General features: G+C 39.5%; 1 protein-coding gene across 1 annotated transcript; it reads left to right on the top strand.

Moving 5' to 3' along the window:
• The first annotated feature begins 161 nt into the window (after window positions 1-161).
• Window positions 162-1,225, top strand: LOC145061183 (uncharacterized). Its single transcript, XM_079008587.1, has 2 exons — window positions 162-445; window positions 679-1,225. Exons 1-2 carry the CDS (start codon window positions 162-164, stop codon window positions 1,223-1,225), a joined length of 831 nt encoding a protein of 276 aa, XP_078864713.1.
• The last annotated feature ends 16,863 nt before the right edge of the window (window positions 1,226-18,088 follow it).

Raw genomic sequence — 18,088 nt, 5'->3', positions numbered from 1 at the left:
AAAATTGGACCGTTTACAAATTCAAACCGTTTAAAAACAATACCAATAAAAAAAAAATTACTAATTGCATTTTCATTTTATATATATACCTCATTCTTTTTGCTACACATATTTCTCTATTTCTATATCACTCAAAACACAAACACAAAAATCAACCAACTATGAATGAATTTGATCCGGCCCATCCGTATAATGATGATAACGACGAAGACGATTTGTTCGTGAGTATGATGTACCACTATTATACAGACAGCCTACTACAGCCAGATCCAGCTCCACTACTCACGCGACGTGCGGCGTTAAATAGAGATCGTAAGGAAGGGCATCGGCGGCTAGTTAACGATTACTTTGCGGAAAATTGTGTCTACCAGCCACGCGATTTCAAAAGAAGATTTTGTTTGCGAAAAAATGTCTTTGAAATGATAGCCAACGCTATGGAAGCAAGGTATCGTTTGATTCAACTTTTATAATTTACAAAATGTCACTTTTAGATAAAATAAATACAAATTTACATGTTTAATATTTAATTAGGTATCGTTTGTTTACTATATATTTAGGTATCGTTTGTTTCAACTTTTATAATTTATAAAATGTTACTTTTAGATAAAAATAAATATAATTTTTACGTGTTTAATATTTATTTAGGTATGAATTTTTCTAAATGAGATATGATGTCAGAGGCAAACGAGGATTCACAGGGTTGCAAAAATGTGTTGTTGCAATTAAACTTATGGCAATGGGGGAGTCGCCCGATTCTGTTGACGATTATATGAGAATGTCTGAGAGGACTGCACGAGAAAGTTTGTATTTATTGGCAAGAGGTGTTGTCGAAACCTTCGGTGACCAATACTTATGCAAACCTTCGTTGCATGATATGCAACAATTATATACGGCGCATGAAGAAAGACATGGTTTTCCGGGTATGCTTGGGAGCATTGACTGCACACACTGGAAATGGAGAAATTGCCCCGTGGTGTGGAAAGGCCAGTATTCGAGCGGTCATCATGGAGTGTCTTCGTTGGTATTAGAGGTTGTTGCTTCACAATATTTATGGATTTGGCATGCTTTTTTCGGGGTTGCTGGTTCTAACAACAACGTTAACGTTCTCGATCAATCACCGATATTTGACGATCTTTTGTCAGGAAAAGCCCCAGATGCTCCTTTCACAGTGAAAGGAAATGAATATAAGTTCGGGTATTACCTTACAGATGGAATATATCCATAATATTCTATGTTTGTGAAGGCGTTTCGACACCCAATAGATCCAAGGGACAAATATTTCAAGAGACGACAAGAAGGAGCACGTAAGGACATTGAACGTGCTTTTGAGATTTTGAAATCAAAATGACACATTGTTAAAAAATGCGGCGAGACCTTATGAGTTAGATACTCTACGATATATCATGTATGCATGTATCATAATGCATAACATGGTTGTTGAAGATAAAGGACGCAATATTGCAACGTATTCTCCTACGGAACCAAAACATGTGCAATTTCAACCAGTGACATCAGAATATTTACATAGAGTGGTAGATATTCAAGATCAGCGAAAACACAAGCAACTCCGTGAAGACTTGGCAGATTACATCTATGTTGGTCACGAAGATGAAGATGAATTTTTAGGGCAAAAAATGTAGGTTTTATCATCTTTTTTTTTTTTTTGTTTTTTTTAGATTTTTTAATATTTTTGTGTTTTGTTGTAATTTCTTTAATGTTGTTTTTAATTTAAGATTTATTAAAATTTTATTTTTTACTTTTCAAATATAAATAAATAAATAAAAAACAAATTCGAAATATAGAAAAAAACATCAAATTTTTTTTTTAAAAAAATGGAAAATAATTGGTGTTATCACATGTTATTAGATGTTGTCCATTTCCACCTTGGATGTTATAACAGCATGTATGAGTAGGAAGCTGACATGACACCTTTTGGGTGTGGTAACATGTGATAACATGTTGCCCACACCTAGTAGACTAATAAATTATTACATTTAATATTTTTTTGCAAGTGTCACTCTAATACAACTTCTTATTAATATAATGTCATGTGTCATGTAGATATATAAGACAATTGATTTCAAAATTCAAATTTACATTTCCAAATTATATGTTAAATTTGAGGTTATAATAACTTTAAAAATTTGATATATATCTCTCAATTAATAATTTATTTAAAATGACTTATTTAAAATAATTATTTAATAATTATAAATTTTTATTATAAATGTTTAATTAATTTTATAACCGTGGTTCTCACGAGTTATAAACTAGTTACTTATATACAAAAACATTGCTTAAATATTCTCGATTTCTAAATTTTAGCGTTTATCAAAAAACTCCATTTTGAACAAAAAAACATCGATTGACACTACAGTTTCTACTATTTAATTTAACAAAACATTCCAAGTCTAAAACGTTACCCGTTACTTAATATCTACTACTCACTACCTGTTACCCTCTAAAAGTTAGTTTTGCTGAACAAATCCATATATTGATATTTTTGATTTTTTACTTTTTTGAAAACGACAAACTAACTTAAATCTTTACTGATTAATTTTACAAATATTTATTTTAATAATTTTTACTAAAAATTTCTTTTAATTTTATAAATAGTTTTTCATTCATTAAACAAGTTAAGATTGAAATTGTACACTAAATTATTGTATTTATACCGATTTACTCATTGAATTTGTTTTTTTACTTAGATTTGATATTTACAACTCATCAAAACAGATTTTCACATTATTTTTTGATATCTAAGGTAGCTAGCAAAAAAAGTTTAATGACTTTAGAGTGTCAAAAAGACATAGAAACCTACTGTCATTGTTCATAAATACCAAATTAACTAAAAACACAAAGTTCATACGAGTAAATTTGGTGTTTGTTAGGGTGTACAGAATGGTAGCAACTTCGGAGGATTGGGTTGGCAGTACCGATGGTACCATCGATGAGGTCATTATGTCGTTGTATTGATAACAGACTCACATAAGTTGTATATCACGTCCAAAATGCATGTGTTGAAGATGATGTCTTAGTCCCTCTTTGAAGGGTTAAAGAGAATATTTTTGATTACTTATAAATAATACCATCAAATCTTAAATCCAATTCAATTTCATTCTACCTAAATTTCATTTTATTTTCTTTCAATTCCATTCCAACCTTCTTCATGTAACATCCTAAAAATTGTAGTAAAATTTTCATTTTTAAATCATTAAACCCATACAATTAATTGCTCCAAAACTAATCAGAGTAAAATATATCTTCTTAGAACGTCCAAGTAAACATTAATAATCAGTAAAAAAAGCCGTAAGAGGATATTGTGCAGTCAAGTCGGGTCATTCCCTCTAGAACTGGAAGTATCTGAAAAATGCTTAAACCAAAAACCGTAAGTAAAAAGCTTAGTGAGTTCCCCAAAATACCATATACCATACATATAATGCCATGGGCTACCCTCATGGTGTTTTTCATGGAATGCCATGGGCTACCCCTATGGTCTTAACATCCAGGTGTCATGAGCAACCCTCGTGGTCTTTCCTTGAAAGGTCATGGGCTACCCCCATGGTCAAACATCCATGTGCCATGGGATACCCCCATCCTTTTTCATGCAAGTGTCATGGGCTACCCCCGTAGTCTTTCATATAATGTCACGGGCTACCCCAGGGTCTTTCATGCAAGTATCACAAAGACAACTAGCATCCTACATAGTATAGTAAGAAGACTCACCTGACTCACAAGATCACCTAAACCACAACTCAAAGCCCCACAACCAATGCTATAACACTCCTATCAAAACATACAAGGGTCCAATCTTAGTCTATATCTTGAATCCAACATTGTTGACCAAAAGTCAACCCAAGTCAAGAACTCAATGGTCAAAGGTCAACCCTTAAAATCAACAACCCAGAACTTACCTCAATGAATCGCCACATCGTGACCTTCCATTGGCCATGTCGTGGAAACATAAAGACAAAACAATCGAGTAGCCTCCCATTTACCAATTTGTGGCAACCTACGGCCACACTGTGAGGACTAGCCTAAACATCTTAAGATATTTAGTTGTTTTCCAATAACTCTAAGAGCTTCAAAGATTAGGTTTGGTTCATCCCAAGGTCTTAATGGATAACGTTTCCAATTTATCCCTTAAATCATCCCACTAAGCCAAAACCTCTAACCCTATGTCCTTAATGACATGTTAAGACAAGAGTTAACCAATTACGTTCTTAATCAACCAAGTCACTCAACAAAACTTTCCATAAGACTTTCATACCCAAAAATACACGATAAAAGTCTATGCTTGGTGAACATGCATGTCCAACGCTTGTCTCACCCAAAAATGGGTCTAAACCAAGGTAGAGAAAGGGCTCAAACTTGAGCATGAGGCCAAATACACCAAGGGTGTAACACCCGATTCCTGGTATGCAGTTAATTCAAGCATTTCTTGTGTTTTTCTCTAGGACTCGACGAGTTGGAGGCCCAACTCGTCGCGTAGAGTCGAGATCCGCAGATAGTTTAAGTGACATACTCGACGAGTCGGAAGACTAACTCGGCAAGTAGGTGTTGTTTGGGTAAAACCCTAAATTGAGGGTTTGCACCCTATTTAAACACCTTATCTCAGCTTCCATCGCCTCTATTACTCCCATAAAGCATTATCTTGAAACCTTAGCCGTTTTTGTATGTTCTAAGGCCATTTTGGTGCATTTTGGTGGATTGTGAAGCTTGAAAAGAGGAAGGAAGCTTGGGAGTTCGAGTTGGGGCTTAGAGATCCAAAGATTTTGTTCCATTTCTGTCACAACTAGAAATTTTGTGTCATGTAATCTATACACTCAAGTTAAATGTAGAAATTAAAAACTCAAAGAGCATGTATTACTTACTCTATGACAACAGAATTTCAATCCAATACACCATACAAATACTACTACTAGTCAATAAGCAATTGGAAACCCTAGAAGTTCTTGTTTAGGTCCATTTTGGACTAGGACTTCCTTATTGGACCCATTGGGCCAATAAGCCTCCAATTTGACTATCATGGGATTAGAACCTTTAAATGGGCTCTAATTCGACCCACATCCATTTATTTCAACATTTCGGGCCATATTGGGCCTAGAATGAAATAAATTAAACATGATGAACCATAATTAACCTAAACTAGCCCAACAAAGTATAAAAATCACACTTATATTTTATAAGGCCAACTACCATTCAACATAACTCTAGTATGGGCTTAGGGGCAATAAAGCCCAAAAATCTTTTTCTTCTCCTCAAATTTCGGCCCAAGTCCATGAAAAAGGAAGGGTTGACTTATGCTAGCCACCTCAATATTATATTGTGGGTATCTAAGCTATTATTCATCATACATCCAAGCCTTACTCACATCCCCATGCACACTCTCTTCTCCCTATTTTTCCTTCGGCCGAGAGTAAGAAAGGAACACACACACCTCACAAAACTCTCTCTAAATCACTCAAGAATCATCCCCTCTCTCCATCCAAAAATCTCGAAAATTTGGCTTGAAGCCTAAGGATCTTCATGAAGAAATCCATCATCTAAGGTAAGTTAATGTCTAACTTATGATCTAACTCCCTCCACTTCATCAAAATCTCTTCTAAATTCATTCAATCTTGTGATCATGCACCTTAGAAGTCACCAAACTCGAGATCTACCAAGGAAAGGTGCTAGGGCCGAAAATCACTTCAAACTTCTTCCAATTCTCTCCAAAACCGAAACCACACCCAAAGGTGAGCTTCATACCCCCTTATTTTCAGTTTTTATAGGTTTTATGGGGAGGGGGGGAATACAAGCAAATGTGTAGATCTATCATTGTGTGTATGCCTTGTATGATTTCTATGCTTATATGTGTGTTTTTGTGTGATTATGATGTTGGATCTAGTCATAAGCCCCTAAAAATCGAGATATACTTTATGTTAAATGATACTAGCATCAATTATATTTCTACATACAAAGTATTCCAAGAAAAATAGCTAAGTGGCTTAATAACATCTTCTTTGGGCTAAAAACTCATTTTGGACTCAAAATGTTAAAAATATAAAGTTAAAGGGCCCAAAATGACATATTATGAATTCTGATGGGTGAGATGAGTCAAAACAGTTTCAATAAAGTATTTTCTGGAAATATACTTTTTGGAGGATTAAAAATATAAATTTCAAGCTTAATGGGCTAAAAATGACATTTTCGGCCCAATAGGGCCCAATATGCGAAATTTTCCAATTTGAGGGGCTGATACTGTGTTTTTCTGTAAAACAGTGGACTACTAGTGTTCCAAGTCCTTTTCAAAGGTTAAAAATGCTTTTCATAATTAAAAAGGACCAAAGTTGCAAAAATTTTCCAATTTGGGCCAAAAGTGTAAAAATTGCAAAAAAGAGAGGTTACAGCCGAGAAAACTGTATTTTGGGGGACTAAAACTGTTTTCAACTAAAAATGTGCTGAAAAATATCAATTTCAATAAGTTTTGGTGTTAGAATGCCAAGAAAAATGGTTTAAGGACTAAACCGGAAATTAATTTATTCAAAGGGTTGAAAAAGTAAATTTACAAAATAAAGAGGGGCCGTAAACAGAAAAATTTCAATGTTAATTCAATACATCCGTTGTGATCAAATAATGACACTGCGACTACCGACGAAATTACAATACACAACAACACCAAAAATCGTTATCAAACGAATTGGTTCGGTCTCGAATCAATAACAAATTCGAAACTACTAACACGACGACAACTCGATTCATACACGGAAAATTTGGGAATTCAATACACACGTGAGAGTGCGCAGACGTCGATACACCATCTTTGGACCCAAAAGTGTAAAATCTTGTTTGTTGGGCCTAGCTAGCCCAATGACCTGATCTTTAGGCCCGAAGACATCAACCTTACGAGTTGTTGGGTCTTACATGATCCAACACAACGTAAAAGGACTTTCAATGGCAACGTGCTGCTGGTCCCCAAGGGTCCTTCGGTACTGCTAGCAAAGTCGAGAATCCTCCAATGCGAGTTGGGCTAAGGGCCCTTCACATTCACTATAGCCTTGAACGACGTAGGGAATTACCGGGGGCTTCGCACCTTCTTTTTCCCCTCGGTCGTGGGGCTACATGAGTCCGGGGGGTTGGGTTATGTGAATAAGTGCGAGCGACGCCTAAGGGTTCGTTTGTACGATTGTCAACTGGTCGTTTTCATTAACGTATGTTACAATAATTCACAATCCACTGTTAATCCAACGCCTCTGGAGCTCAACGAATACACCTGTCGTAACGAAATAACAAGACACAAACTAATTAAAGCAAAGTGATAGGAAAACGTCGGGTTTTCCTAGGGTTTTCAACTAATACACCTATGAACTACATACCGAGTTTTACAAATCGTACGCTTACATCTATAGAAAACAAACAAGCATACTTACGGATCTTCACACTTTTTACACTATACTATTTTCAAAAAATATCGGATTTTTTGGTGGTTTTCAAAACAATACAACACATTGTATTTCAAACATTACTTATGAACTCACCAACATTTCATATGTTGACGTTTTTCAAAATACTTGTATTCTCAGGTAACAGATAAAGTGAAGAAAGAATTGTACTCTATGATGTTTTGCGGTTGTTAATTAGCAACGAACACTTTATTTTTGGGCATGTGATATTTCGTAACAATGTAATGGATGTAAACAATATCAGTTGTAATATTCAAATGTTGGTGATCAATGATTTTATGATTCATGTATATTCATTGTGATGGTATTCAATTGAGTCACAACAGCCCCCGGACGTTTCCGCCGTCTGGTTCGGGGGTGTGACAGGTTGGTATCAGAGCTTTGTTTATAGTGAACTAGCATATCTAGCCACACATTGATATGCAACTATAAACCAAAAAGAGGGACTAACATAACTCTGAACAAAATAAGTAAAATACAACAATAAAACACCTTTGCTTGCATTAGGGATAAGGAACATAACGTCGAACCAAACAAAATAATGCTAGTATCTCGGTTAATTCAGGACTGTTCTTAGTGGTACCAAGGAGTGGATGTAGCCTGATAAACTACATTCTCCCCAAGGTATGACTAACACACGTTCTGATGAGATCGTGATAGCTAGGGAACCTAAAACTATACCCCTTATCACCAAAAAGAGAACGTCTGTTTAGTCTGCAATAGTGGAAGAGGCATACGATAATATTAGTGAACTTTTACGTGTTTTGCTATGTGTTGCGAATCTATGATTGTATGCTAAATGATAGAAGTACTTAAGTTCGTGCCATACACCTAGTCAGTAGGACCACAACCTCACGGAAACCACGTACACCCAACATCTTTCCGTTTCGTGACAGAAAGATGCCTCGCCAACCTACTCGCAGAAACCCTGGACCAACCCCACCCGAAGTTGACTCCACTGCATTCCAGGCAGCCGTGTCTGCTGCAGTCACCGCAGCTATGGCACCACTCCACCAAGGGAATAACGGAGGAGGCAACGGGCAAGGGGCAGGGAGTTCGAACAATGGGATGAATCAAGGACCTATCAAAACATGTACCTACAAGGACCTTACAAACGCCAAACCACAAACTTTTAACGGCACTGGAGGAGTGATCACTCTGAAGCGATGGATCGAGAAGGTGGAATCGGTATTCGAGATATGCAATTGTCCTGAGCAGATGAAAGTGAAGTCCGCGGCCTGCACTTTTGTTGATCAAGCGCTCACCTGGTGGAACGGACATGTGGAAGCCATGACACTTCCTGTAGCCAACTCTATGCCGTGGGCGGAGATGAAAGAAATGATGATGGCTGAATACTGCCCACGAGGTGAGATTCAGAAAATAAAGCAAGAGCTGTGGAACCTCACTGTGCAGAATGCGAATATTGATGCCTACATATCGGAAGGAAAGAAGATTGAGCGATTCATCTGGGGACTAACATCACCAATCCATGGAAACGTGATAGCTGCAAACCCGAAAACATTCGACAGTGCGAAGAGATTGGCGAAGAAGTTGTATGACCATAACACCAAAAAGGGTGAGAAGCCAGCGGAGATTGAGGGCAAAAAGGAAGGTGATGGCAAGAAAGGGAAGAACAACAAGAGGAAGGGACGTCAGGGCCCCGAGACCTCTAAAAAGTAGCAGACAGTGGCGGTTAATGCTGCCACTGCACCGGTTCCAGCCACACCACATGCTCTAGCCTCAGCTGCTTCAAATGCTTCCAGACCTTATTCCGGTAATCTTCCCAAGTGTAACAAATGCGGTTTCCATCACCATGGAGAATGCAAGGAGTTTCAGTGCACCAGTTGTAACCGAAGGGGACACACGGCGAAGTACTGCAGGGCTTACCCTCCCCAGAACCAGCAACAAGGAAACGACAATAACAAAAACCATCGCAACAACAACAACATCAATACCGGCGGCAATAATGCAGGGCCTAGCCACACCTGATTCGGGTGTGGGAGGACTGGGCATTTCCGCTGAGACTGCCCTAACAACAACAATCCAGGAAACGGAGGAACAGGAAGGATGCTGACCATGGGTCAAGGAGAGGCGGTTCAGGACCCCGCAGTTGTGACCGGTACGTTTCTCCTAAATCACACTTATGCATGCATCCTATTTGACACCGGAGCGGAGCGAAGTTTCGTAAGTAATAAGTTTAAGCATTTATTAAAAAAACCACTCCAGAAGCTCAATGAAACCTTTACTGTGGAAACGGCCAATGGGAAAACCGAATCTACCAGGGAAGTCTACATCGGATGTACCCTAACCCTCAATCAACACGTCCTTCGAATAGACTTGATGCCTGTATCAATTAGGAGTTTCGATGTGATTATCGGCATGGACTGGTTAAGCCCCCACCATGCTGAAATTATGTGTCACGAGAAGGCCGTTCGCCTTCGCCTTCCCAATCATGAAACCCTAGTAATTTATGGAGACAAACCTAGCATGAACCTCCGCCTCATCTCGTGCATCAAGGCACAAAAACATCTACGAAAGAACAATTTGGCGTTCCTGGCTCACATAGTGGATAAAACCAAGGAAGAGGTTAACGTTCAAGACATTCCCATAGCATGTGAATTTCCAGACGTGTTTCCTGAAGATCTTCCAGGAGTACCCCCGGAGAGACAAGTGGAGTTTCAAATTGACCTCATTCCAGGAGCAACTCCTCTCACTAAATCACCCTATCGGCTAGCTCCTGCTGAAATGCAGGAATTGTCCAGCCAACTCAGTGAACTCTTGGACAAGGGATTCATCCACCCTAGTTACTCGCCATGGGGAGCTCCAGTCCTTTTTGTCAAAAAGAAGGACAGATCTATTAGAATGTGCATCGATTACAGAGAGTTAAATAAACTCACTGTTAAAAATCGCTACCCACTTCCACGAATCGATGATCTATTTGACCAGCTCCAAGGAGCTAGTTATTTTTCTAAAATAGATCTACGGTCTGGATACCATCAACTCAAAGTCCGGGAAGAGGATATTCCAAAAACCGCTTTCCGAACTCGCTACGGACATTACGAATTTGTCGTAATGCCCTTCGGTCTGACAAATGACCCTGCAACATTTATGGACCTAATGAATCGAATCTGTCGACCATTCCTCGACAACTTTGTCATCATCTTCATTGACGATATCCTCGTCCATTCTCGAAGCAAAGAAGAGCATGGCCAACATCTCCGGCAAGTCCTAGAAACTCTACGATCGGAAAAGCTATACGCAAAACTCTGCAAGTGTGAGTTCTGGCTCTGGAATGTGAACTTCCTAGGTCATGTAGTCAGCCAAGATGGAATCCATGTGGATCCCTCTAAGGTCAAAGCTGTTGAAGGATGGGCAATCCCGACAACACCTACGGAAATCTGTCAGTTTTTGGGTCTAGCAGGTTACTATAGGAGATTCATTCAAAACTTCTCTAAGATCACCAAGCCACTTACATCGCTTACACAAAAGGGCATACCATTCAAATGGACGGAAAAACAAGAAACCGCATTCCGAACCCTGAAACAAGCTCTCTGTAGCGCCCCGGTACTATCGCTACCGAAGGGAACGAAAGATTTTGTGGTCTACTGTGACGCGTCAAATCAGGGCTTAGGTTGCGTTCTCATGCAACGTGGAAGGGTGATAGCTTACGCATCTCGCCAACTAAAGACACACGAAGTAAATTATACAACCCATGACCTGGAATTGGGAGCCGTGGTCTTCGCTCTGAAAATTTGGAGGCACTACCTGTATGGTACGAAGTGCACCATCTTCACGGACCACAAGAGTCTCCAGCACATCTTGAACCAGAAAGAGTTGAACATGAGGCAACGAAGATGGGTTGAACTACTAAACGATTACGAGTGTGAGATCAAGTACCACCCAGGCAAGGCCAACGTGGTAGCCGACGCATTAAGTCGGAAGGAGTACTCAAATCGTCGTACGTAAACTCTCTCTATAACCATCCAATCTCACTTAGCAACTCAAATTGCGGTAGCCCAGTCGGAGGCAATGAAAGCGGAAAATAGGGCAAGCGAAGCATTGCGCGGGATGGAGAAGAACCTAGAGGAAAAGGAGAATGGAGTATACTACTTCATGAACCGTATTTGGGTCCCTAAAATCGGAGGATTTAGGGAGGTAGTTATGAAGGAAGCCCACAAGACGCGATACTCCATTCATCCTGGTTCAGACAAGATGTATTTGGATATTAAACAACACTATTGGTGGCCTAACATGAAGGCGAAAATTGCTACCTATGTTAGTAAGTGCCTTACGTGTGCCAAGGTAAAGGTGGAATACCAGAAGCCCTCAGGGTTATTACAGCAACCGGTAATTCCTGAGTGGAAATAGGAGGGGATTTCTATGGACTTCGTGACCAAGCTACCAAAAACGTCGGATGGACTAGACACCATATGGGTAATAATCGACCGACTAACGAAATCTGCCCATTTCCTGCCAATCAAAGAATCCTACAAGATGGAGAGATTGACGCGTTTATACATTCGAGAAATCGTGAGACTCCATGGAGTACCAGTGTCTATTATCTCGGATAGGGACAGTAGGTTCACTTCACGTTTTTGGCAATCACTCCATAAGGCAATGGGAACTCATCTCGACATGAGCACCGCTTATCATCCGCAAACGGATGGTCAAAGCGAACGAACCATCCAAACGCTCGAAGACATGCTCCGCGCATGCGTGATAGACTTTGGGAAGTCTTGGGATACCCACTTACCTTTAATCGAATTCTCGTATAACAATAGTTATCATTCGAGCATCAAGGTGGCTCCTTTCGAAGCACTGTACGGGCGTAAGTGTAGATCACGATTATGTTGGGTTGAGGTGGGTGATACCCAACTAGCAAAAACGCATACGTCGGACAGAGCACTAACGGGACCGGAGATCATTCGCGAAACCACAAAAAAGATCGTCCAAATCAGGGCTCGATTACAAGCGTCGCGCGACCAACAAAAGAGCTACGTCGATAAACGGCAAAAGCCCTTAGAATTTCAGGTTGGTGATCGAGTGCTGTTGAAAGTCTCACCCTGGAAAGGGGTTATACGTTTCGGAAAACGGGGAAAACTGAACCCATGATACATTGGACCTTTCGAGATCGTCGCCCGAATAGGTCCAGTGGCGTATAAGCTGCAGCTACCCACAGAGCTAAACAGTGTTCACCCCGTGTTCCATGTCTCTAATCTAAAGAAGTGTCTATCAGATGAAACACTCGTCATCCCCCTTGACGAGATCGAAATCAACGAGAATCTCCTGTTCGTTGAAGAACCAATCGAAATCATGGACAGGGAGGTGAAGCGTACTAAGCAAAGTTGCATCCCGATCGTGAAAGTACGGTGGAACGCGAAGCGTGGGCCAGAATTCACGTGGGAACGCGAGGATCAAATGAAGTAAAAGTACCCTCACCTATTTTAGCATTCTCAAATCTAGCTTCAAACAGAATTTCGGGACGAAATTCCCTCTAACGGGGGGATGATGTCACAACTAGAAATTTTGTGTCATGTAATCTATACACTCAAGTTAAATTAGAAATTAAAAACTCAAAGAGCATGTATGATACTTACTCTATGACAACAGAATTTAAATCCAATACACCATACAAATACTACTACTAGTCAATAAGTAATTGGAAACCCTAGAAGTTCTTGTTTAGGTCCATTTTGGACTAGGACTTCCTTATTGGACCCATTGGGCCAATAAGCCTCCAATTTGACTATCATGGGATTAGAACCTTTAAATGGGATCTAATTGGACCCAAATTCATTTATTTCAATATTTTGGGCCATATTGGGCCTAGAATGAAATAAATTAAACACGATGAACCATAATTAACCTAAACTAGCCCAACAAAGTATAAAAATCACACTTATATTTTATAGGGCCAACTACCATTCAACTTAACTCTAGTATGGGCTTAGGGGCAATAAAGCCCAAAAATCTTTTTCTTCTCCTCAAATTTCGGCCCAAGTCCATGAAAAAGGAAGGGTTGACTTATGCTAGCCACCTCAATATTATATTGTGGGTATCTAAGCTATTATTCATCATACATCCAAGCCTTACTCACATCCCCATGCACACTCTCTTCTCCCTCTTTTTCCTTCGGCCGAGAGTAAGAAAGGAACACACACACCTCACAAAACTCTCTCTAAATCACTCAAGAATCATCCCCTCTCTCCATCCAAAACTCTCGAAAATTTGGCTTGAAGCCTAAGGATCTTCATGAAGAAATCCATCATCTAAGGTAAGTTAATGTCTAACTTATGATCTAACTCCCTCCACTTCATCAAATTCTCTTATAAATTCATTCAATCTTGTGATCATGCACCTTAGAAGTCACCAAACTCGAGATCTACCAAGGAAAGGTGCTAGGGCCGAAAATCACTTCAAACTTCTTCCAATTCTGTCCAAAACCGAAACCACACCCAAAGGTGAGCTTCATACCCCCTTATTTTCGGATTTTATAAGTTTTGTGGTGGGGGGGATACAAGCAAATGTGTAGATCTATCATCGTGTGTATGCCTTGTATGATTTCTATGCTTATATGTGTGTTTTTGTGTGATTATGATGTTGGATCTAGTCATAAGCCCCTAAAAATCGAGATATACTTTATGTTAAATGATACTAGCATCAATTATATTTCTACATACAAAGTATTCCAAGAAAAATAGCTAAGTGGCTTAATAACATCTTCTTTGGGCTAAAAACTCATTTTTGGACTCAAAATGTTAAAAATATAAAGTTAAAGGGCCCAAAATGACATATTACGAATTCTGATGGGTGAGATAAGTCAAAACAGTTTCAATAAAGTATTTTCTGGAAATATACTCTTTTGGAGGATTAAAAATATAAATTTCAAGCTTAATGGGCTAAAAATGACATTTTCGGCCCAATAGGGCCCAATATGCGAAATTTTCCAATTTGAGGGGCTGAAACTGTGTTTTTCTGTAAAACAGTGGACTACTAGTGTTCTAAGTCCTTTTCAAAGGTTAAAAATGCTTTTCATAATTAAAAAGGACCAAAGTTGCAAAAATTTTCCAATTTGGGCCAAAAGTGTAAAAATTGTGAAAAAGAGAGATTGCAGCCGAGAAAACTGTATTTTGAGGGACTAAAACTATTTTCAACTAAAAATGTGCTGAAAAATATCAATTTCAATAAGTTTTGGTGTTAGAATGCCAAGAAAAATGGTTTAAGGACTAAACCGGAAATTAATTTATTCAAAGGGTTGAAAAAGTAAATTTACAATATAAAGAGGGGCTGTAAACAGAAAAATTTCAATGTTAATTCAATACATCCATTGTGATCAAATAATGACACTGCGACTACTGACGAAATTACAATACACAACAACACCAAAAATCGTTATCAAACGAATTGGTTCGGTCTCGAATCAATAACAAATCTGAAACTACTAACACGACGACAACTCGATTCATACACGGAAAATTTGGGAATTCAATACACATGTGAGAGTGCACAGACGTCGATACACCATCTTTGGGCCCAAAAGTGTAAAATCTTGTTTGTTTGGCCTAGCTATCCCAATGACCTGATCTTTAGGCCCGAAGACATCAACCTTACGAGTTGTTGGGTCTTACATGATCCAACACAGCGTAAAAGGAATTTCAATGGCAACGTGCTGCTGGTCCCCAAGGGTCCTTCGGTACTGCTAGCAAAGTCGAGAATCCTCCAATGCGATTTGGGCTAAGGGCCCTTCGCATTCACTATAGCCTTGAACGACGTAGGGAATTACCGGGGGCTTCGCACCTTCTTTTTCCCCTCGGTCGTGGGGCTACATAAGTCCGGGGGGTTGGGTTATGTGAATAAGTGCGAGCGACGCCTAAGGGTTCGTTTGTACGATTGTCAACTGGTCGTTTTCATTAACGTATGTTACAATAATTCACAACCCACTGTTAATCCAACGCCTCCGGAGCTCAACGAATACACCTGTCGTAACGAAATAACAAGACACAAACTAATTAAAGCAAAGTGATAGGAAAACGTCGGGTTTTCCTAGGGTTTTCAACTAATACACCTAAGAACTACATACCGAGTTTTACAAATCGTACGCTTACATCTATAGAAAACAAACAAGCATACTTACGGATATTCACACTTTTTACACTATACTATTTTCAGAAAATATCGGATTTTCTGGTGGTTTTCAAAACAATACAACACATTGGATTTCAAACATTACTTATGAACTCACCAACATTTCATATGTTGACGTTTTTCAAAATACTTGTATTCTCAGGTAACAGATAAAGTGAAGAAAGAATTGTACTCTATGATGTTTTGCGGTTGTTAATTAGCAACGAACACTTAATTTTTGGGCATGTAATATTTCGGAACAATGTAATGGATGTAAACAATATCAGTTGTAATATTCAAATGTTGGTGATGAATGATGTTATGATTCATGTATATTCATTGTGATGGTATTCAATTGAGTCACAACAGCCCCCGGACGTTTCCGCCGTCTGGTTCGGGGGTGTGACAATTTCCAGCTCATTCAAAGTAATATACCCATTTCTTGGTCTTCCATGTGTTTATTTATCCTTAAAGCTTGGATTTTGTGTATCTTTTGGCCTTTCTAAGCTATTTTCGGAATTATGAAGGGTTATTTGGGGTTTTGACTTAAGATCTTGGGCATTGGTGGGGTCTTATGGCATAAAGGTGCCAACTCTATGGCCATGAGATCCCCATGCATCTTGTAGAGCACCTTTTATGGCTTTTTGAGCCAAAAACCCCATGCATGTGCACCAAGTTTGGAACTTTACGTGTAAAATGGACATTAGGAGGCCAGATTTATGGTTTTGGTGTGTTAAGACTCATTTAAATCGACTGTATAGTGTTGGTCAAGGACGGACTTGACGAGTTGTTCTTGGGACTCGGCGAGTTGCGGTGTATTGACCACCAAATCCTTTCTGTGGATGGACCAGTTGTTAGTGAGGAAGTCTCGTAGATGTTTAGACACAAAAAGGGACCTGGGAATCATGGGACTCAACGAGTGTATGAGCAGGTTCGGCGAGTCCAATGCAATATCCCAATCTTTGAAGATGGACTCGACGAGTTGATCATACAAATTAGCGAGTCGTAGACCAGACACATTCTTATGAGGGAGATGAACTCGTCGAGTTCGAGGAAGAACTCGGCGAATCGGATGAAGATGGTCCCAATGGTCTGAATGAAGGAGAACCTTTCGAGTTCTTGCTAGACTCGACGAGTGGATTCGGTGTTGGATCGGGTTAGTGGAGTATGGACTTGACGAGTTGGTAGACCAACTCAGCGAGTTAGGTCAACTGGGTGTTGACTTTGACTAATGTTGACTTTGGTTGGTTTTGGTATTAACCCTGGTTAGGGTTGTATGTTCTGTTTGATGACTTGAAGGTTGTCGTGTGGGGATTGAGGAGTCGAGGAGATCCGGATTTCACGCCAAGGACAGTTCATACACTACACGAAATCGAGGTGAGTTACCCTCCAGTAGAAGTGGGTCTAAGGCACCAAGGCCGGTCCACTAGTAATTGTTAGTTGGGATGATTATCTTTGTGATAATTGTCTGGTCTGTTATTGTTGGATATGTAAGTATGCTAGATTTCTAGATATGTGAGTATGCTAGTTTGCTAGTTGCTATGTTATGTGAGATAGTATCAGTAGAAGGGGACTAGTCCCCGATTCGGTCGTTAGGACCAATGGGTAGGTCAGACACCCCATATATGACTGACAGCATGATTATGATATGATATTATGTGTTAGTAGTAGGGTGAAATAGTCCCCGTGTTCAGTTGAGATATACAGGAGGGTAGGTCGGCACCCCAAAATGGCTCGACATGGGTAGGTCAGCACCCCAGAATGGCTCGACATGGGTAGGTCAGCACCCCATATTAGCTTGACATGGGTAGGTCAGCACCCGAGAATGGCTTGACATGAGGTAGGACAGGTGCCCCAGAATTGCCCGGCAGTATGTATGCTGTGTGATTGTGTGGTATGTGGTATGATGAGGAACTCAGTAAGCTTTATGCTTAGAATTTCAGTTTTGGTTTCAGGTAAATGTTCGTTCAAGGGGAAGGAGACGGTGGTGTAGCAGCGCATCACACATACACATATGATTTCCGCTTAGAGTTTTCTGGGATTGTACTCTAATAGTTCGTTACTTCAAGAAGATTTGATTTTGCGACATGATATTATGGTTTTATGTATTGAGATGATCTTGGCAATGTTTTGATAAACTAATTTATAAATCCCTTAAATAAAAACGAAATTTTTGGCCTCAAATTTTGGGATGTTACAAGTTGGTATCAGAGCCCTGGTTTGAGGGATTCGGACAGACCCTCAGGGGTATCTGGACTCAAACCGAGGGACTAAAAGATTTTTCACAAGAGAACCATTTTCTAAAATTTAAAATCAAGGAAATTGAGAAAGAACAAAGTGTGTGATGCGTGCGACCGGCCGAGCTCAAGTAACTTTTCCCCAAGATACCCATACTTGTTATGTTACGTTACATGATATATGATTCTGAGAACTGCATGCTAGATTAGGGCTAAGGATCTAGGAGGATGCCTTTTTTGTCTGATATATGATTATGAGAAGTGCATGCTAGATTAGGGCTA

The sequence above is a fragment of the Lactuca serriola genome, chromosome 1 (assembly GCF_051521515.1).
Source record: "Lactuca serriola cultivar US96UC23 chromosome 1, Lser_US96UC23_V15, whole genome shotgun sequence".
Classification (NCBI taxonomy): domain Eukaryota; kingdom Viridiplantae; phylum Streptophyta; class Magnoliopsida; order Asterales; family Asteraceae; genus Lactuca; species Lactuca serriola.
This window is presented reverse-complemented; position numbering and strand designations above follow the sequence as displayed.